At 40.6% G+C, this 23,148-nt stretch overlaps 1 protein-coding gene across 2 annotated transcripts in view; it reads right to left on the bottom strand.

The window, feature by feature from the left end:
• Positions 1–23,148, bottom strand: part of SCAPER (S-phase cyclin A associated protein in the ER) — a 284,324-nt gene that overhangs the window by 38,169 nt on the left and 223,007 nt on the right. For both annotated transcript variants that reach the window (XM_044279884.1, XM_044279885.1), the window contains exons 24-26: positions 19,219–19,342; positions 6,868–7,097; positions 3,563–3,718 (exon numbers count right to left, since the gene is read on the bottom strand). In XM_044279884.1, the coding sequence (XP_044135819.1) occupies positions 3,563–3,718; positions 6,868–7,097; positions 19,219–19,342 (510 nt within the window). The remainder of the gene's footprint in view (positions 1–3,562; positions 3,719–6,867; positions 7,098–19,218; positions 19,343–23,148) is intronic.

Here is a 23,148-nt window from a genome sequence, read left to right as displayed (position 1 = left end):
CTCGAAGTAAGATCAATGGTTGCAGTCGGGTTCCTTAGAGCTATGTTTACATTTAGGAGCTGATAGTACATTTAGGAGGCTCCCCATGTCTCCTGTTGGCTTGCAATGTCAATTTCAATCATGTGCTTTGGTGAAATTGAGTATGGAACATAAAAAGAGTCTATTCAGCAATCCAGAAAACAAGATATTAAATGAAAGGTGAGCTGATCTAATCAGATGCGATAGTGACTACTCTGCTTACATATGATGGTGGGAGTCCAATCACAGCGTGCTGTAAACAATACCGAGCAGCATATAGTGGTACACTTAGGCAATGCTCACATTGTGTTGGGGCTATACGTCAGGATTATCACTCAATTTTGCCATCAAATTTAAAGATTTAAACCGAGATTATCATCAGAAATCTTATAATCATGAACGTGCAGGGTAATACTCAATTATATTTTATCAAGCATTTTGCTCGTGTGGGATGAAGGCCAAAATCACTTTAGACACAATAATTTTACAGATAAGGTTAGCAGATTTTTTTCTTGTATATCAGTTGCATGAGTTGGATTTATCTTAGGGTATTTAATAATAATTCATATTGGGCTATTTTTACATTTATTTTACATATGCATTTATTATGGCAATTTATTTGATCAGGCTTGTACTGTGCACTTTATCACAAATAAACATCTGACATAATGGATATATATATTATTCACAAATATGAATCGATAGTTTATTTATTCCTATGTATTGATTTGTAATCAGTAAAGATATCTAAGCCTTGTATATACTTTGGACCCATGATATACCAGATTGTTTTTGACATGCATTGATGCCCTCTCCCAACACGACGACTTCACATATTACTGTGTTGGGTGCTCAGGGTATGGGGGATCCGTCCATTGTGGCTGATGTGACTACAGTTGGGCGGGAGTGCAGTCCTAGAGTATGATGTGAGGGAGTACGCCACTGCTAGAAGTCACCCGCCACATAAGGGGACACAGAAAGTTTCATAGAACGTAAACTGGGGCGAAAATGATGCTTAATTAGTGCTATTACTATTTAAACCTGCTACTGACACTGATCCAGAAACCCGTGGGGAAAACATGTGATGGATGGCGCAGTAGTGATCACGGCACTCTGGGTGGGCATGCTGTAACTTCTCAGGCACTTTTATTGCGCTATCCACATCTCCCATACGGCATGCCCACCCTGAGTGCCATGATCACCACTGCACCATCCATCACACGTTTTGCACCAGCTTCTTCAGGAGGTGCTGGATCAGTGTCAGTAGCAGGTTTAAATAGAAATAGCGCTAATTAAGCATAATTTGCGCCACAGTTTACGTTATATAATACTTACTGTGTCCCCTTAGGTGGTGGATGGCTTCTAGCAATTGCGGATTCCCTCTCCTCATACTCTAGGACTGGATATTTTTGTATTATTGTTGGTGTGACTTTAAAGGAAACTTTTTTGCATAAAACTAAACCTCAATCTGCTCAGCTGCTCCATAACCTGCTCCAACACCTGAAGATCAGACTGTATTTTCAATGTCATAGTTTTGCTTTAATTCTACATTTTGCACTGTCCTTGTAGCTTTTATGGGGGTTTATAATTCTATTTTTCAGTTGTGTAAATGAATAAAGTGATATTTATATAAGGTTTATTGTCCGATATTGTGCATTTATACATGCAATATTAGATTCAGGGGATATATTTGCTTGTTTGAGATCCCTGTTGTTTCGATGATGTGTTCGGACCTACTCTACTTTATAGGCTTTCAAAGGCCAATATACACCCACCATAATTCACTATATGATAAGCATCATGGGACAATATCCTGTCACCTCACACATGTGACCAGCTCGAATGTAACAAATATGGGACCTAAAACATCTGAATATAAATCAATAATGATGGAGATTTATCACTGGCACAGTGCACTATTACCGTACATCGAGCAGATGAACACAGGGAGTTAAAAACCATGCTACGTGTGTTATTAGAAAAGAGGAGGAGGAAATGAGTGGCGCTCTTTGCAAGATCAATTTCACACGAGCGTATTTAGTGCAAGAAATATGCTCCGTGTGTCAGAGGAATTTCCCATCCTGAATGCTGCTCCTATGACATGGACCCACGGCATTATGATTTATAATGCTGGTCCTGACATGGAAATATGGCATTATAATAATTTATAATGCAGCGTGTTCCTGCCTGACCTCAACTCTAATGATTTGTAGTGACGGCATATGTGAGTACAATTCCTTATGGTTGAGATCGGGCAGGAAAACACAGCATTATAAATTATAATGCGTGGGTGCATGTCATAGGAGCAGCATTCAGGCGGGATATACCGAAGTGTATTTCTGGCACTGGATGTGATTGTGTGATATTGGCCTCTCTCTAATTCCCTGCCCTCTTATGCCAATAAAGTCAAAAGTACTTAAAGGGGTTGTCCCACGAAAAATATTCCACAGGTTTCAAACCAGCACCTGGATATTTTTGTAATTGCATGTAATTAAACATTTAGCATAGTCACAGAGTTATTCAAAAAAATCTATCTGTATAGCGCCACCTGCTGTTTGTTCTTTTTCATATTTATTTGTCCTGCTCACTGAGAAGGCCACACATGCTCAGTTTCATCATTCAACTGCCTCCTGAGCTGTGATAAAGAGAGCATGGACCCGCCTCCTGAGCTGTGATAGGGAGAGAATGGACACGCCCCTGAGCTGCAGCAGAAAATACACGCCCCTGAGCTACAGCAGAAAATACACGCCCCTTGAGCTGTCAGCTTAATATAAATCTAGTAGAGCAATGACTGGGGAGATCTCTGGATCCATGTGAGGTACAGGGCTGGTTCTAGCTTTGTTAGAAAGAGATTGTCATGTACTATATGATATCTGATTTTCATTTTTTATATTAGTCATGGGATAACCCCTTTAAGAGAGTTGTGGCTTCATAAAGGTTATCTGCACACGTTCCGGATTTGTATGAAGAAAATCTGCATGCCAATTGCACGTAAACCTGCACTACTTATTGTGGTTTTGTGCATTTTTTGTGCAGTTCTTACGGCAGATTCTCTGTTTATTTTAAAAACCCCACTGACGTCTATGAGGAAAACCAATATACATAAGGTGCTGAATCACACAATTCATCTCAATCACTTTGCTAGTACAGTATTAGGCTGCAGTTTTTTCTGCACAAAAATATGCGCTGAAAAAACGCATGTAATAAGCAACGTGTGCAGGTACCCTAAAGGGGCTTCATAAACATCATATTTAACCTAATACCAAACCAATATATTTACATCAGAGAACTATTCTACATACATAGATAGCAGCCGCAATAAGTGCAAAAGAAATACCCGGTAAAATAAAAACTGAGTATAAAATCAAGCTTATGTGGTACTGAACTGATGCTGTGGGCGGCAAGTACATTTTGCACGTGTCAAATGGTTACTGATGCATGTTTTTAAAATCTGAAGGGCACGGTATAGCTGTAACTCGTCATAATTAGATATTATTTAAAATGGAAGTCATACAGTAAAGAAATCACTGAAGAACGTCCTTACCTTGGAGTTACGGAAATGCTAAGTCTGCACAGTTCATGTAGAAGGGTAGTTGCTGCTTGGAGGAATGCTGCCAATTTGGGACTCTCATCTAGAGGACCTTGTATAGAGATGAAGCAGCCAGATAGCTTGTCAATCAGACCAATATTAATTGTATAACTGAAAAAATAAAATAAAAATCACATGTGCATAAGTTAACACAAATACAACATAGTATAACACAATATAAAATGGATATAAAACCCAGTTTTGGTATACTCTTGTTTTTACAATATTTTCCTGTATCATAATCAAGAAAAAAAAATAATAATAATAACATGCTCCCCCTTCCATAATGTTCTTTGACTAACCAGACAGACCTCTAAAGGCTATGGACAATATTGACATAGAAAAATACCTTGAGTTTAAAGAGTTCTTCATTATGTCATTCATTTACAGATGCCTTTATATACTGTACAGTTTGCCACCTGCTACTAGTTTCAAATTATGCTCATAGGAGTATATGTTGGGCATGCATTTCTGATACCAGAAAGCTGCCGCCTTCACAATATCACATGAGTCAGCCCGGTTTTATTGCTTCCCGCTTCTGTATATACCTGCCTGTATGTGATCCCGTCATTCATTGTCCCTGTAGGGTATTCTGTTGGTTAACTCCTTCCTATCTACACTGATACAGCCTAGGTGAGTCCCCTCTCCGTCTCCTATGTATGACCTAAGCCCCTTCCTGTTAGTATTTCTACCATTATGAAATGGAGTACAGAAGCGCAACGCAGAGAGAGCAGGTGATTTCAGTGAAGCAAATAGCTGACATTAGTCCTAAGCGGACGGCAGCCAGGAGCTGTGTGCTTTTGGCATGTCAGGAGCAGTAGCAGCACAGCCAGGTACTGTATGTTACACAGGCTAAATATTATGGCCCCTGCTCCTCTCAACTTCCTGGTCTTGGGCTCGAAACTCAGGAAATGGCTAGGACTGCAGCTCAGCCAATCACTGACAGCTAGTCCAAGCCATTCCCTGTTAAAGGGGTAATATCATCATAAACAATGGAGGCATATCGCTAGGATATGCCCCCATTGTCTTATAGGTGCGGATCACAGCGGTGGAGTATCGAGAACGGAGCCCAGCAAGGTGGTGGCTGGAGGACTTCGGTCCGGACATCACCAAGCCGGCTCCCCATAGAAATGAATGGGAGCGTACCGCGCATGTGTGGCCCCCGCTCCTGTTCATATCTATAAGGCAGACGGAAATAGCAGAGTTATTTTCGCCGGCCCCATAGAAAATTAATTGAGGGCGGCTGCGCATGTGCCCTCCTTCACTTGCGGGGCTCCGTTCTCGATATAGCTGCGTGCCATAGCGGTGGGACCTGCACCTATAAGACAATGGGGGCATATCCTAGAGATATGCCCCCATTGTCCATGATGAGACAACCCCTTTAAGTCCGAGACCAGGAAGTGGAGAAGATGCAGGACTGAAGCAGAGACCAACTGCAGTAGTAAGGGATTGGTGAGTAATTATTGTTATTTCAAGTCATTCTGACACCATTTTTAACTAAAAGATGTTACTGAAAAACCACTTTTAGGCCAGGTCTACACGGCGACATTTGCCGCGCAACATTTTGTTGCACTAATGTCGCGCGACAATTTTTTTGAATGGCAGTCTATGGTGTCGCACTGCAACATGCTGCGACTGCGACGCAACAGTCGCAGAAAATCCATTCGAGATGGATTTTTCGGCGACTGTTATGTCGCAGTTGCAGCATGTTGCAGTGCGACACCATAGACTGCCATTCTAAAAATTGTCGCGCGACATTAGTGCAACAAAATGTCGTGCAACAAATGTCATCGTGTAGACCTGGCCTGAGGCTAGTTGCAGTTTTCTTCTGGCCAATTCTCAGCATATTTGCTGGAATGCGGCTGGATCTTCGCCAGTCCCCATTATAGTGAATGGGCTGGACAGAGTTGCAGACTAGCCGGATCTATGACGTTGGTCTTCAACTAGCGTTAGAAATTAAATGAACAATAGATAAAATCAGTGCCACGGTGTCAGTAGCCTTTACTATACCTACAGGAAGCAATATTTTCTGCTTTTCTTACTTCCAAAAGGTAATATTTTAAAGGGAACCTGTCACCTCCAACAAACATGCCAAGCCGACAGCAGTACCTGAGAGTAGCCAGCAGCGTGTTTGTAACAATCCTTTTCTTCCTGCAGGCAGATGAACCAAAATCTGTAAAAAACGTTCTTTAGTCCCCTGCCCGGCGCGCTTCTCTAGTCAGGCTTGAAGTCATGGAGGCTGCGGCCTTCTTTCTTCAAGTCACGGTAACCACGCCCCCTTCCCTGCCCCTTTGCTGTGATTGACAGCGCTTTTGCACGACAGTTCGGCTGGCTTTGCCAGTCACAGCAAAGGGGCAGGGAAGGGGGCGTGGTTATCGTGACTTGAAGCAAGGACGCCGCTGCCTCCGTGACTTCAAGCCTGACTAGAGAAGCGCGCCGGCAGGGGATTAAAGAACGTTTTTACAGATTTTGGTTCATCTGCCTGCAGGAAGAAAAGGATCGTTACAAACACGCTGCTGGCTACTCTCAGGTACTGCTGCCGGCTTGGGATGTTTGTTGGAGGTGACAGGTTCCCTTTAAATTGTTTAAATGATTGCTCGGCTATCTCTGGCACTTTTCAGACCAGTCGCCCTGTGCATTTCAGAGGGGCTCCACAGGATACGAGGCCCTCATTCTCGTGATCAGTGGGGGTATCAGTGGAAGGACCCCCGCCGATCTCATAGTTATCCCCTATCCTGTGGAAGAGGATAACTTGTTATAACAGAAATATGCCTTTAAACTCAGAGCATACTGGTCATTTAAGCTGAGTTTTCAGAGTAAGCTGACATGGTGTACATAAATAGCAGATCTAAGGGCTCATGCACAGGTACCGGCCGCATGCAAACATGGACCCATTCACTTGATTGCAAAACAGTAGTGCGTGCACTACTTTTTTGCAGTGTGGAGGGACGGACAGAATCCATGCAAAAGCACTCTTGAAGATACTGTTGTATCCATCAGAAATCTGCTCTGACGGCTCAATTTTTAGCCCTTATTACAAATACGCATTACAGCTAAATTCTTATCAGTTAGAATGCAATAATAAAAAACTGCCCCAAAGGTGTCCATAGCCTTTACGATTATTCCTCTCTTTAGGAGATTAATAGAGGCAGCTCACAACTCTACATCAATTATACTATTTGAAAAAAATAAATAAATAAAATCCATGCATTAAAATGCCACGGAAACATCATCAACCCTAGTTATAAAGACAAACGTACCTGATGATATCTTGGATGCGGCTATTGAAGACATCCGCTGGAGACAACTTTGTTTTGGCATCCGGTTTGAGTTTTATGGTGTCTGTCTGTCCACTTATGACTGGAGAACTGTTTGTTAGGCATGAAAATATTTTAGAAAGGAGCTGGAGGAGTCCTGTGGTCAAACCTTCAAAGACCTGCTTGCTGAGGCTCCTTATGATAGTCAGCTTTTCATCATCTGGGACAACCAGCTATCGGACAAAAGCGACATACGATGCATGTTATCTTAATACAAGCATTTGATTACAAACTTAAATCATTTGTCAAATATTTATTACTATGCCGTTCTGCACCAAATGTCTACGTTCCTCTAAAAAAATGAAAATGCTTTATTTGAACAAGGTAACATTGCAGCAAATATGGGAATAGATAATACATTTAAAAAATAAATATATTTTCTTTTTATTTTCTTACTGTTGTATACGTTGCGATCATTCTACACTGGCGGCAACAATCATCAACTCTCCACGCATTGCATGCCTTCCCAGGGTGCTTGTGCTGAATCTAAAGGGAGGGAGGGAGAGACCGGCTTCCTGAACCAATGATGAGACACAGAATGTCTCAGACTACCTTTAGCCACTGTATCTGAACTGTAGTCGTAGATCACAGTTCTGCCCTATCAATGCTAAGCTAAAAAAAAAAGCAGCAACACAGAAGAATATTAATACCATGTAACATCAACTATAGATACTGACACATATTTTGAGCTTACAAATGGCTATTCAAAATCATTTTGGGGTTCACAGTAAAGTGATGAATTTTTACAATTCTAGGGTGAATGTTTTCACTAAATAAAATAAAAAAGCCAAATCTTATTTCTTTAATTAAAATGTGACTGTGTGACTTTTAAAGTGAACCTAAAGATTTGTTGAAACCACAATTCTCAGCCGGGTTTCATCGGTTCTGCTCAGTGTTTCCAGCATGTGGAATAGGGATCCACAGGAAGTATATGGGATTTGTACTCTGCAGAAGCCAAGCAGAGCATATAAAAAATATGCCAGTGCAGAGTGCACTCACCAATGGATTAAGTCCCCTTTCGTTATGGGTTTATTCCATGAGTAATGTAAAATAAAATGAAAATCAGATATCATAGATGACATGGGAATCTTTTTCTAAGAAATTTAGAACCAGCCCTTTAACTCACATAGATCCAGAGATCTGCCTATTCATTGCTGCAATTGGTCTGCTAGATTTATTTTAGGCTGGCATCTCAGGGGGTGTGGACTTTCTGCTGCAGCTGGTGGCAGTTGAAGGGTGGAATTGAGCATGTATGGTAACCTTAGTGAGCTGGACAGAGAATTGAGAAAAAGGGCAAAGAGCAGGTGGTGCTACATAGATAGATTTCAAAGACTATACTACATTTATTACATGCAGTTACAAAAGTATTCAGATCCAGGTGCTGGTTTGAAAAATATGGAATATTTCTCATGGGACAACCACTTTAATGATAAAAAGCAACAAGTTGAATAACAGTGTTCTACTGATTTATCAAGGGCCTACAAATCGCATAATAAAATAAAAAAAAGGTCATACAATGTTTCTTAATTCTGTAGATTCAACTAAAAATACGAGGGGTGTTCAATAAGTTATCTACCCCAGCATGTTCTGTCAAGTGTTAGAATGCTGAGCTTGCCTGTTCAGGTTGTCTGGACATGCAGCAAACAGTAGCAGTTCAGTCTGATGAAAGCACTGGAAGTGACAGTATGGCAAGTGCAGTACAGAACAAAGAAAATGAGGGATTGGCGCTTCATTCCATGATAAGAAGCCTAAAGAAATCCATGAAAGAATAATTGCTGTATATGGTGATGATGCAGCTTCCTACTACCAAGTAAAATTTTGCGTCAAGCAGTTTAAATAGGGTAGGGAATCTATTGAAGATGACCCCAGTTCAGGTCGACATGTCGAAGCATCTTCAGAGAAAATGTGCAGTAAAGTGGAGGCCATGATTTTGGAAGATCGTTAAGTCAAAGTCAGTGTTATAGCTCATAAATTAGGCATTTCAGTAGGCACAGTTTGTAGTATAATTCATGATGTTTTGACTGTGTGAAAGGTCAGCTCCCGGTGCGCGCCACGAATGTTGACACCTGAGCAAAAAACTTGTCGCAGCAATTTAGCCAAGAGAATTTAGACTTGCTTAGAGAAAATCCAGGAGATTTCTATTCTCAAACTATTAAGGGTGACGATGGGTCCACCACCATGATCCCGAGGACAAATAAGAGCCCATGCAATGGAAGCACAAGGAGTCACCTACTCCAAAGATATTTTGTGTGCAGCAGTCAGCTGAAAAGATCATGGCAACAGTTTTTTGGGATACAGAAAGCGTTTTATTACTAGAATTCATGCCACACAAGACAACAATTACTGGAGACACCTATACTTCAACAATGAAGGCATTACGTGACGCAATCAAAGAGAAATGCTGTAGGAAGTTGTCAGCAGGTGAATGCGGCTTCATGGAGCTTAACCATCCACCCTACAGTCCAGACCTGGCTCCCAGTCACTACTTTCTATTTCGGAACCTGAAGAAATTTCTGCATGGGCAACGTTTTCCTGATGATAATGCCGTCAAAGAGACAGTAACAGGGTTCCTGCAGCAGCAAGAAGTCTCCTATTCTGAGGGCATCCAATCACTGGAGGTGAAGTAGAATAAGTGTGTTGAAGTCAAGGGGGATTACACTGAAAAGTAGTAAAATTTTGTTTTCATCTTCAAGTAGCTGACTTACTGAACACTCCTCGCATAATAAGAAGCTTAGAATTATATGGCTCTTATATAGCAGTACAAAATATATTCATACTGCCTTATTCTAAATTGTGCATATATATATTTTTTTTCCACAAATAATTTAAAGAAAACACAAAGCATAATTACAAATATAAAAATGTGGGGGGTTCAGTCAGCACAACGCAAAAACACAAATGCAATCGCACTCTGCAACCAGCACTCTGCCCTGCCTCTATGCAGGATGTTGAATGAGGCATTGGTGTACATTTTGGCCAAAGCGTAATAAGCCACTCACCACGTCAAGGTCGCCTCCATGAGTGGTGCCTAACACTAGTTCCTACCTGTTATGGGCCATGACAGCCACACAAAGTCTAGGGAGCGCAGGTACAGCATGCACGCCAGGCACACTCTGCTTTTAACCCTGTCCCATATATTGGAGGCGTGGCGATCTCCATGCAGTCATGCACACCTGACCAGTTAGTCTGCCCTGGAGGCTGGTTTTAAAGTGAGTATAAAACTGAGTCTGCTTTCATAGCGCCTACCAGTAGCCATCTGGCTCCAGAAGTATATAGTGGGCTCAGCATGCATGTTGGTACTTGCATCCCTGGATCCGATGAAAGCTGTAATGGCACCGGACGGGGTTAAAAGCAGAGTGTGCCTGGCGTGCATGCTGTACCTGCGCTCCCTGGACTTTGTGTGGCTGTCATGGCCCATAACAGGTAGGAACTAGTGTTAGGGACCACTCATAGAGGCGACCTTGACGTGGTGAGTGGCTTATTACGCTTTGGCCAAAATGTACACCAATGCCTCATTCAACATCCAGCATAGAGGCAGGGCAGAGTGCTGGTTGCAGAGTGCCATTGCATTTGTGTTTTTGCGTTTATAATTACAAATATAAACTTAACATATGTACATAAAATCTGAGAGTTCTCTATCCATTTTTCTCTTCGGCACGGTCCAAATGTACTAAAAACCTAATAGTCACATAAATCTTAATTGATATTGAAAAAAGTCAGCCCACTTCAGAAACTCACACAAGTACAGTAGTTGGAATGAAAAATGATTTCTTGTCCAAACTAAGAATAAAATGCAAGACTGGCCAGACTGAATCTGCTGTGAGGCTTTTAATGACAGATTAATGAAGAGACATGTTCCAGTTGCAGTCAAGAGAAACTGAGTTTGTCAATTTAAAAGGTTACTTTAGTAGACGATTTAAGAAAGTGACTGAAGACAACATTTTTACTACTTTGAATTTAGTTTAATCCCTTAAAGGGGTATTCTAGGATTTTTATATTTTAATACCCGAGAACAGCTGACTGGGGATGGGGGGGTTGGATCAGATATTGATAGCCGATGCTGAGGATGGCACATCAATATTAAAATGCCGGAACGCCCTTTTATTCTTGTTTTCAAAATTCGGTTTATTTCAACATTTTTACAATAAAAAAACAAAATGCACATATGTACATAGTCAAACCTTTAGGATCAGAATGAGTTTTGCACATGTATAGTGAGGAATGAAAAAAAGAACAACAAAAAAAGGGAAAAATACAGAAAAAACCAATAGTAATACAGCCCATCAGCCTACATAATCCCAACACATCAACATGCCTAACTACATGCCGAACTATGCCTACATAAGGAAACTTGAAAGCAATTCAACATGACATGCTATAAGGCTCAAAATAGGGACACTATAAGTAGGGTACAAAAGATAAGGGGAAGACTTATCATAGCTGGTGCAAAGGAAAACTGACCTAGCTGCCCATAACAACCAATCAGGGTGATCCTTTCATTTTCGAAAAGGAGCTCTGAAAAATGAAAGGTGGAATCTGAAGTTTTCCTTTGCACCAGTTTTAATAAATCTCCCTCAAAGTGTCTAAGTTAGATGTGAATAATATATTTACCCAGCAGACAACTGAGTATCATGTGAGGGACACTACCGAGACCACATTTTATCAAAGTTTGTTGGGACACCTATAGTGTTGGTACATCATCCTTACAAATATCGATCCAGAGAGATATGGATGGGGAGGAAGAGGCCATCCAATGAAGAGCTATGGCCTAACATTAGTTGATGATGGGAGAAGCCATTCTCGTTACCCAGAAAACCCAAATAGGTACAGCTTGTATCGGGAGAGTAGACCCCAACATGACCCCAAGGGTCGCTCTTACACCCTCTAAAACCCAGGCTAATTTGGAGTAAGTTGCACTGTTCTTAGGCAGCATTAGGTACTATTTTTATTAGTATAAAATGGTAAAAGTTTGTGAAAAATTAAGACTGCTATACAGTATGTATGAAACGTATCCCTTACCCATCCCTCATTATACTTATTTATTCCAATTATAATACAAAACAGCAGAAGTATAATAAGCAGCACTATTTCGTAGTAAAGGAGTGACTTGATCATTTTTCCTATAAAAGCAGCTGTACATAGAGAGGAGCAGTGTCTGCCATAAAGAGATTAAAAGGTTAGCAGCATAAGGCAGGGACCTGCACAATTAAACTATTGTCTGCGATACCCCATATTGCTGGAACATATGTCAGCATGAGGGAACATGCTAGAACAAGCTGCTTAGGGCACATACAGACACGTCTTGTCTTTTCAGGTTCTCTAAAGGTTTTTCATGGCTTGAAGCATTATTTTCGGCAAAACAGAAGGATGTAATCGCAAAACCATATAGCCCTTGTCCTGCACTGAAGACAACGTGACATATGGAGCTACTATTCATTTTCATATAAAAGGTCATATATACAATACTATAACTGCTGATCATAAGTCGATATTAGATGATGAAAGTATTTATACTAGCGTCACACCATCAGATGATTCTGCCCATGTCCACTAGTTATATATAGGGGTATTATCTGTGAAATGAGACTTTGCAATAGTATTATTACAGAAGAGAGCAGGCACCAAAACCTCTACTATCTTTCTGCTATTCAACCCACTATTTTACCAAATTGTCTCTAGTTGATACTTTTATAACGCCCCGACAAAGTCAACCTCAGGGGACAATTAAGCGGTAGGCCGTAGGCAAGAGCAATTATGGGAGCAATCAGCAGCCTGTGTGGAGGCTGGGGCTGAGAGAGGGTTGGTCCCTATAATCACTTACTAGAAATGATTGGTATCAGTATTGATCTAGAGCAGCATGCATTTTATAATAGTGCCCAAGAATTCTGCACTAAAAGTAACTGACTAGTTAGAAGCATTTCTAAATCACTACCCCCCACCAGTTCCTTTGTCCCTGGCAAACCACCAGCTTTGTACATGGGCTGTGTGTGCCATTGCAGGTCATCCCCACTCATTTTAACCCTTTCATTGCCAAGGACGTAGGCTATGATGGCCTAAGTCCTTGGTATCATGGATCTCAGCTTTCAACTAACACCAGCATTTGATGAAAGTTGGGGAGCAAGAGAAGTATTCCTCTAACCCCCTGTACAGCCTCCAGTGACCCCCAAGTGGAAGGTAATTGTTTAGATGATGACTGACCTACAAAAACAATACTTTTTCTTTTTTTCTTCCACTTTTAGACTATCCTTGTTTCCACATAATTTAAATAACCGAATAAACGATGTATCAGAGCTACAAATGATCACAGTCACCGTTTTCCCACAGGAAATGTGGAATGGTAAAGGAATGGGTTAAACATGGGTGGATACAGTTTCAACTTAGTCTTCTCCTGCAAGAAAATATATGTATTTCTATTAGAAGATTGTCTGCGGCCATAGCCTGAGGGATAGTTTATATAAAAACAAAAGCTTTAAGACATCCGCAGAGGAGAAGGAAATCTTTCTGCAGCTCTTCAAAAAATCACTTGCTAAAGACTGAGCCACCAGGAAAACGACTTACACGCTGTCATGTTAGTTTAATAGAGGTATTTCTTCTACTCTCTACTCAGGTGACACACAGGTCAAAGATCCAGTCTTAGTTTAAAGGCCCAAACACATAAGCATCCTTCTAAAAACAGATCATTGTTACTGTTTGTCATAAGGTACTGACACATACATGAACATATCCTCAACTACAACTTTAGCTAATATTTTCCCCAAAAGTTACTTGGAGATATAAGTACCTGACTGTTTTAGGCTAGCTTTACATCTGCGTTTTAAAATCCAGCAGAGGAACAGCCTGGCTTTTTGCCCCTTGGTACTTTTTTTTAACCACTTCCAGGCCACCCCACCTAAAAATACGTCAGCGGTCAGGCATTTAAAAATGCCGCCCGTTCGCGAACAAAGCGGGCGTCATAGCAGCAGGGTGCTTGCTGTTTCATACTAATGTCCGTGACTGGCAGTAAAGCCGGTCATGGACATTTAACGCTTCCAATGCCGTGGTCAGACCTGACCACGTGAAAACCTGGAAGCGTGTGCTCTGGCTCTCCCCGGAGGAGATCGGGAGAGCCAGAGCTCGTTAGCAGCATCCCCTGTCCTCTTGTGTGACAGGAGGCTGCAGCATAGTAAAACACAGTAAAATCCTTAAAGACTCCAAGGCTAATGCATTGGAGTGTATGAGAATAGCAATCCAATTATTGCTTTTTATAGTTCTCTGTGGGAACTATAAAAAGAGTGTAAAAAAATAATAGTTTTTATAAATAAATAAAAAAATTCTAATGATTACCTTCTAAAAATTACCTTGACGTGTGCGAAAATGCTCATACTATTAAAATATAAAAATAAAGTCAAAAGCACCCCAACATGGTATCACTGAAAAGTACAGCTTGGCCGACAAAAAACGAGCCCTCACACAGACTCATACACATAACTAGAAAAAAGTTATAGGGGGTCAGAATATGGTGACTAAAATAATTTATTTTATTTTTTCAGTATAAAAACACAAGAAAAAATATACATATGTGGTAAGGGGTTCGTACTGGCCTGGAGAATGAAAGTAACTGGTCAGTTTTACCGTATATGGAACACCGCAAAGACAAAACCCAAAATACTGTTGTAGGATTGGGTCCCCCCCCCCCATTTCATCTCATTTGTAATTTTTTCCTGGCTTTCCACCACATTATATGCAACCGTAAATAGAAAGTGTCTCTTGTCCCACAAAAAAACAAGCCCTCATACGGCTATGTGAACAGAAAAATAAAAGAGTTATGGCTTTTCCGAAGGCTGGGACTGAATAAAGAAAAATAAAAAAAAACGGAAAATCACCTGATGCTGAAAGGGTTAAATAGGATGCTGTTCCACCTGCCCGGCAAATTCCGGATCCGGATTATCATATAGCAAAAAAACACATTTTTCTAAGTATTGGAACCACGATCAGTATAGAAGTCCATTATATTCAGGGGGAATGGGCAAATCTACAGAGTGGGTTGGCTTAATTTACAGGCAGGTGCTGACAGATCCCCTTTAAAGAGCAGAGTCTCTCTATGAGTAGTCTACGACAGATATCATTACAGCTAGTCTCTACCCACCAGCTCAGAGAATTAGAGATGCAGCATGCAAAGGAGAAAACTATACACATAGGGAAGCTTATTCTGAAATGACAGGCTCCTTTGCATGCACAATTCATTCAGCATTTTTAATGCTTGTAAAAAAAATACTATAACTTTCAAGCATGGAATTTGTTGAGTTTTATTTAATTATATTGTAGAATTTTTTTGGGTGGATGTTTTTCAAATATTAGCGACGACTACAGAAAAACACCACGCCCAGAGCAATGCTAGAAAAATGGCAAATACCAAAATGCTGTGCATGTAGAATATACAATATGTTGCTACACACAATAACATCAGATCTAAAAAAAAGCTGTGAAAAGCCCTACTGAAAATGCCACAAAAAACAAAACCTAAAAACATTGTGTATAAATCCAGCCTTAACATTGGGCAGATTTACGAGTGAAGTGTTACAGCATTCGGTCTTAAATTAGCGTGGCTTGAAAAAAGAAAAATTCTTCAATTCTACAAAAAAATTCTTCATCAAACATAACATGCAAATTTGCCTTAAAGGGGTTTTCTGAGTTTTTTTGTTTTAACGAAGACACCCTCTTATAGGTGATCAGTATCTAATTGGTGAGGATAGGTCATCAGTAAACAACTTGCAGAAAATCCCTTTAAGGGCTCATGCACACGACCATATGTATTTTGGGGTCTGTAAAAAACGAAACAAAACAAGAAAATGGATGATATCCATGTGATGTCCGTGTTAAATCAATTTTTTATTTTTTTTGCAGATACATTGTAACAATGCCTGTCCTTGTCTGCAAAACGGACAAGAATAGGATGTGTTCTATTTTTCTGAGCAATTGACTTGCGGACATACGGATATGGAATGCACACGGAGTAATTTCCATTTTTTTCCGGCTCCTTTTAAATGAATTGTTCCTCATACAGGCGCAAAAAAAAGAAACGGACAAGGACAAAAAATATGTTTGTGTGCATGAGCCCTAAGGGTAAGGACACAACTAACTGTTTTACCATGACATCAGCACGAACATGGAGACAGAAGCGCCATGTATGGAGGACTAGTTGCAGATATGAGATTTTGTATTAGCGGACAAATGAATGTCCGGCAGCAGAATTTCCATGAAATAATGTGGTCGATTTATTGGAAAATAGAGTAAACTGAAGGTTTCGGCTGATATTTATCTTGCATCATGAGCAGCTTTAGAAAGGTTATTGCAGGAATAAAGCAAAACCTGTGAATGACCTTTACAGTTGTTACATTTCCTAACTTCATCATAATTGCATGATAGGCCGACACAGTTCATTACCTGCCCCATACATGTTGTGGCCTTAGTATATAATACACATATACGGATGGATGAACTGATGGATTGGAGAATGTAATGACAGATATTGCACTGCAACATTAAGGTACTGTACGTAATGAATGTTTCACAGACAAGCAAACAAGGACTTCCATTAAATGTCCCCAAACAATCAAATTTCTGTCTGATTCAAAAGAAGTCATGTAAATTATTCAAGTCACATACATAGATTTTCAATTACCAAACGGCTTGGCTCGAGGACAGATTTGCACACCAAAGTCTTAGTCTAAATATCATACAATTCTAAGTAGTGATGAATTAGAAATGATTTTTAAAATTAAATATTGAGCGTGCTTCGCAGCTGGTGAGACGCTGGCTTCACTACTACTTGGAATATTTTGAGTTTTTGCGCACTGAAAGAGTCTAAATAGTCATTATAGTTGTGGCGATGCAAGTTCTTTAGTATTTTAAAATGTAGGACATAAACTAGCAATGACGGAAGAAAATACTGTAAACTGAAAATACAGGGCAGACATAATGGGACAATAAATAATAGCATATAAAAAATATCATTTATCCACTGCAAAAAGCTAAAACCCTGCTCAACTGGTGCTGCAATAACAGAGCTATCTACAGAAGTAAGGCAGTAGATCTCTAGGAAGCAGGCTATCTCAAAGGAAAAGCTGGGCTTGTACTGACAATAGAGAATGGAAAAAGTAGATTGGCAGCAGTAGATGCATGACAGTCTCTGGTATTAATTACATTTTTCTCTAAAACACAGTTACGTGAAACTCCCCTTTAATCTCTTAAAGGGGTTATCCAATCAAAACATCTGGTGATGGGGGAGCAGCCAATAGCAGGCCGCAACAGGGACAAGCCTTCCTAGCGTCACCAGCAATGCTAGGGAGGCTTGTCCCCATCGCGGCCTGCCATTGGCTGCTCCCCCCCATCGCCAGATGTTTTGATCCGTGCAACTGGGAGATGCAGCAGTGGCCGTGCAGGGATGTCGAGCGATGTCGGGGAAGTATAATCTATATGAACGGCCCGGGCATTGGGGGGCACGTTTTCTATGCACTGGTAGCCCCAGACACACTTGCTCCGTGCTCTTGGAATGGTCGAGTAGTGCTGGCCAATCCAAGGGCAGAAGGAAGTATCTCGGACTACATAATGCATAGTATATAATAGATAGTCTTGCATGACAGAAAAGCAACCCAGGAACCAGTGAAAGAATCATGATTAAGACGTACAGTCGAAACGCGTAGACCTTGCCTGTCTGGTCAGCCCATGAATTTTATAATGAAGAAATAAAGAAATTTGATTTTATCCTGAGCCTGCTGCTGGATATATATATACACGTGTTTGTACAAAGTATATATGAACATATTAGATTTTTAGTAGACAGAGTAAAATCAGTAACTTTAAAAAAATAAATGAAATTGAGGAACCTTAAAATATTTGTGTCCGCTAGCACCTAAGCTTATTTGGATATAGAACATGACCTAGTCAGTGGAACTTCATCAGACTTTAGATGTGTTGGTATCTATATAAAGTTTATTTGAATATTTTGTTACTAGCCTGCCTCTTCATGTATAGCTTCAAAGCTTTGCATCTCCTTCAGAATTATCAAGCTATTTTAAAAGAAAAATGACAAAGCTAGAACCAGCCCTGTACCTCACATGGATCCAGCGATCTCCCCATTCATTGCTCCAATTGGTCTCCTAAATTTATTTCAATCTGACAGCTAAGGGTGTGTCCTTTCTGCTGTAGCTCTTTGCCTGTAACTACCAGGGAAAAGAACAAACAGCAGGTGGCGCTATACAGATACATTTGATCGAATAACTAGTGGCTGTACTAATTTTTTAATTACATGCAATTAGAAAAGTATTCAGATCCAGGTGCTGGCTTGAAAAATGCTGAATATTTTTCGTGGGACAACACCTTTAAGGCACTTTTACACAGGGTGAGGTTGGGGACAATTCTTGGGGATGAATGTTCATTGGTTGATCGCATCTTTCTTGCAGCACCTAAAATGACCATATGCAGGCAGCACATCCCTTGTGTAAACAGACTGCCAACAAGCAATGAATCTGTATGGGGCAATCGAGGTAGCCAGCATCCATCCCCATCCAGAGAGGATGAGTGCTGTGGCTCAATGACTGGGCAATGATGGAGAACGAACTGTACACTCCTGATTATTGCCCTGTGCATTGGCCTGGATAAATGGTCCCTTAGACATAGACTTCTTTTGCTTTAAATGCATTGTACATTGGGTGTGTGTATATATTACCATTCTCGGGTGACAACATAGAGCGTTCCGTATGCAAGTGTTTCTACTTACCTCAGGACAAACGAAGGTTCACTGTGAATAAATGTTTGGGCATATGCCGCAATTAAGATACTGAGGGTCATGAACTAAAGACTGGCATTTCACATGCTGGTCTTAGTGAAAATCCTCCTGGCAGAAGATCTGACCAATTTATTAAAAGGTGCATGCCGGTTCATAAATGTGTTGCATCTTCTGCTGTCCGTGCACCAGAACAGAGATCTACTCCAACCAGGAGGTGGAGTTGATTTCGGGTGCACGTTAGTAAATGAGTTGGCCAGCGGAGCTCCAGCCCCTGACCAAACTACTCCTGCCCACACCCAGCCCACTTTTTTGGAAAAGTGGAGAGAGTGTCAGAAATAGTTAAAAAGTTGCAAGACAGCATTTGTGACAACAATTGTGACTGTTCCACACCCAGAAAACTGGGGTAGAACGTTAGTACATGACCCAATCAGAATAACAAACTTGTCAACACCAGAAAATAATTAACTAAGTCACATATACAACTAGATGTTCAATGAATCTGACAGCGAAGAAAAGAGCCAACATACCGCCAACTGCTGTATAAGGAGCTCAAGAAGGAAAGTGATTTTACTGCTCATGAGGACATAGGTGCAGTTCTCTGGACAGCTACTGCAGGTTAACATGTAGACATTCACAGCGCTGCAGACAGACCTGCAAACACAGGAAACAGTCACTAAATACATATGCATAATACAAATTATTAGAGTACTCCTTATAGGTAAGGCTACTTTCACATTAGCGGTTTTTTGAGAATCTGTCATGGATCTGCAAAAACGCTTCCGTTACAATAATACAACCGCATGCATCCATCATGAAAGGCTGCAAGCAGTGTTTTGGTGCCCGCCTCCAAAGCGGAATGGAGCCAAACGGATGCATTCTAAACGGATCCTTTTCCATTCAGAATGCATTAAGGGCAAAACTGATCCGTTTTGGACCGCTTGTGGGAGCCCTGAACGGATCTCACAAACGGAAACCAAAACGCCAGTGTAAACGTAGCCTTACGTCTCCTGAATGGGATGTGCTTTTCGACTTTAGTGAAACTAAAGTATCTAATAAATCATTTTAGCAAGTATCTTTATAAGGAGGATATTATAAGCATTAATATATATAGCCAAATATACAACTAAAAACTCTATTTCTGACAGTGGAGGTATATATATCCCCACTAACGAAAAATGTTATTCTAAAAATATTCATTTTCTGTAAGCCATCCATCTGGGTGATGAAAATGTCTTCCATGTGTACCCAGTGGTGATTGTTCAAAAGTAAGCAAGCCATCACCTTTGCTGCCTCCCAATGAGATGAAAAATTCTGATATGTCCTGTCCTGGCTAACGAGATGAGCTATACTAAAGTACGGTAATATCTTAAGAGCATTGCCCATTTTTATCTGAATTAGGTTAAAAAAAAAAAACTGTATGTAATAAACGTATTCCATTTGGTGAGTCCAAAGAGCGGAGAGGTGCATGACCTAAGAGCCCGACTCCTCCTTTCCATCTGGCACAGCAGCCAGTTCGCCATCTGTCCCAGACACAGAACACAGAGATCATGTACTAGACATGTACTCCCATAAATCAATCCTCTCAGAACTGCAGGTAGCGTTACTTGAAGAGTAGGAAAGCTAGCAGATATGGCATAGGCTCCCTTCTGGGACTTCATATCCATAGCAAAATTTCACCTTTTAGAACAACTGAATGATTTTCTTTTAAATTAGTCTACTCCATTTTTTTACATTGCGAGACACATATTACTACATAGTGTGTAATACATTGTGAATGCATTAAAGGGGTTTTCCGTTCCTTTTATATTGATGACCTATGCTCAGGATCGGCCATCAATATCTGATTGGTGGGGGACCGATACCCCATTGATCAGCTGATCTGCAGCAGGTAACTCTATGTATACTACACAAAAAGGACAGTGCCGACTACCAGCGCTGGGGCTACTGCAGAACAGCTGATTGGTGGGGGTGCAGGGTGTCAGACCCCTGCCAATCAGATATTGATGGCCTATCCTGAGGATAGGCAATCAATGTAATTGAATCAGAAATCCCCTTTAAGGCGTTTCTTACACCAGTCTTAATAACAAACCAGGCTGGTGTACGAGGCACCAGAAATAAGAGGTAATAGTTCTCTCATATCTGTGGGCACAAGAAAAATGAAATCTATGCTAGCAGAGAGCTGGCACAGATTTCAGGTGTAATGTGAGCTATTTTTCTAGCACCCATATTGGTATAGGTGTCAAACTGAGGGTGACCCGCTCATGGCCCATCCCCTCTCTACCCTCTTTTTTTGTGAAAGCAGTTAGAAAGGTAGAGAAGAAGGGAAAAGCCACAAATCCTTCCACATAGGGCATTCTTATAAAAAAATTGTAGGCCTTATTTAAGGAAAAAGGGTCAGAAAACGGATAAAATACAGTTTTTCCTCATTTTCTTATGCTTTGTTTAAGGCTCCATTCACACGTCCGCAAAATGGTTCTGCATCCGTTCCGCAATTTTGCGGAACGGGTGCGGACCCATTCATTCTCTATGGGGACGGAATGGATGCGGACAGCACACAGTGTGCTGTCTGCATCCGCAATTGCGGCGCGCATCCCCGATCTTCGGGTCCACAGCTCCGCAAAAGATAGAACATGTCCTATTCTTGTCCGCAGCTTGCGGACAAGAATAGGCATTTCTATGGGGGTGCCGGGCTGGTGTGTTGCGGGTCCGCAACACATCACGGACGTGTGAATGGAGCCTTATTTTAGCTTTAAACGTCTTTCCCTCCTTGTTTTAGACACAGTGGGGCAGATTTACAGGTGAAACTCAAAAAATTAGAATATTGTGCAAAGTTCATTTATATCAGTAATGCAACTTAAAAGGTGAAACTAACATATGAGACTCATTACATGGAAAGCGAGATATTTCAAGCCTTTATTTGTTAGAATTTGGATGATTATAACTTACAGCTTATGAAACCCCAAAGTCACAATTTTGAGGTCCCCTTTGCTCAGGGGGTATGGATTAATTAGCTGACTAGAGTGTCAAATTCCTCTTAATTTGCATTACTGAAATAAATGGACTTTTGCACGATATTCTACTAATACTACTACTAACTAGTCTATACTAATAGTGTCGTACTTTATGTTAAGAATACGAATCACAGTCTTGATATTAGACAAATTTACTATTCTAGGGTATGGACCTTTGTAAGTTTGGAAAATTGTAAATCCTGCACCAGATTTGAACTGAAATTCTGTACATACGCCAAAAAATTCTGTCCTTGCGTCAAAAAGACCTGTCTAGTCTAAATAAGTTGGTGTAGTTTTACTCCAAAAATGAGGCAACATTTTGGATTTTGGGGCACATTTAGGGCACATCTTCTCCTGTAAAACCACACCCCTTTCCCACAAAGCCACCCCCCTTGTGAGACAAGGCATAAAAAGCTTAGAAAACAGCTGGTGTCATGCACAAAATGCGGCAAAAAACTGGAGCATTTTTACTAAATCTGCCGGAGTGTCTGTACATGGATGATAATTATGCAAGAACAAACTTTTATTTTTTAGTAAAGATGCAAAAGCAGATACGGCTGGGTGTGAACAATCTAAAACTACTATGTCTGGGATAATATAAATTCTGTGTGACAGGATCATATTAATACCTGAGTACCTGACGCCCGTGCATGTCTATAAGCAGTGTGTGTCAGTTCTGAGAGGTGAGAAACGTTTTATTTTGGGAGGTTTTTTTTTTCTACCATTCTATTTTATTTATTATTTTAACTATGTAAGTGAAGGAAGTAGAGACCCTATTATCTATGTCCTCATATACAAGTCACTGATAACAGTGACCTAATGTGAACAGCCCATTAATAACGGTTCCCTATCAATCACATGCACAACAGAAGCAGCGCCAATCTTGCCAAGCTTTAAATTAAACTCTGATCTCAACATAGGAGATCATGTGTGTAGTCAAAAATTCTACTACTGTTTCTTAACTGTCTGGCCATTTAATGATACATCACATTGATTGTGTACTGTAAACAGTCCCTATATACACAGTTTTAGGAGGATCCTAAAATACATATTTTTAGGCACATATCCTAATCTAACTCTTCTCCATTCACTCCCTTCTACATTATTCGTCAGAACCTGATCCTGTCGCCAAACACTATCCTCCAAACTCCATGCACTGCATATCTGTACACACACAGATACTGGCCGGGGGCCTGTTACTCCCCATTTACACCATTGTATGAAACGAGCACACTCACCAGAGATTGTCAGCTCTTGTGAGCAGGGCGCTAACTCCTATTGTTTAAATTGTCAATTAGTTTGTTACTTTGTAATGTCCGATTTTGTGTGTACATGTTGATTGTGATTAGTTAAGTGCTGAGAAATATGTTATATAAGAATTATTAGCAGCATCATCATTTATACCTAGGTCGCTCTACATTTCACGAGCCTTCAACTTCAACAACA

This window comes from Bufo gargarizans, chromosome 2 (assembly GCF_014858855.1).
Source record: "Bufo gargarizans isolate SCDJY-AF-19 chromosome 2, ASM1485885v1, whole genome shotgun sequence".
In the NCBI taxonomy this organism is placed as follows: domain Eukaryota; kingdom Metazoa; phylum Chordata; class Amphibia; order Anura; family Bufonidae; genus Bufo; species Bufo gargarizans.
Note: the sequence above shows the minus strand (reverse complement) of the source record. Positions and strands in the feature narration are given on the sequence as shown.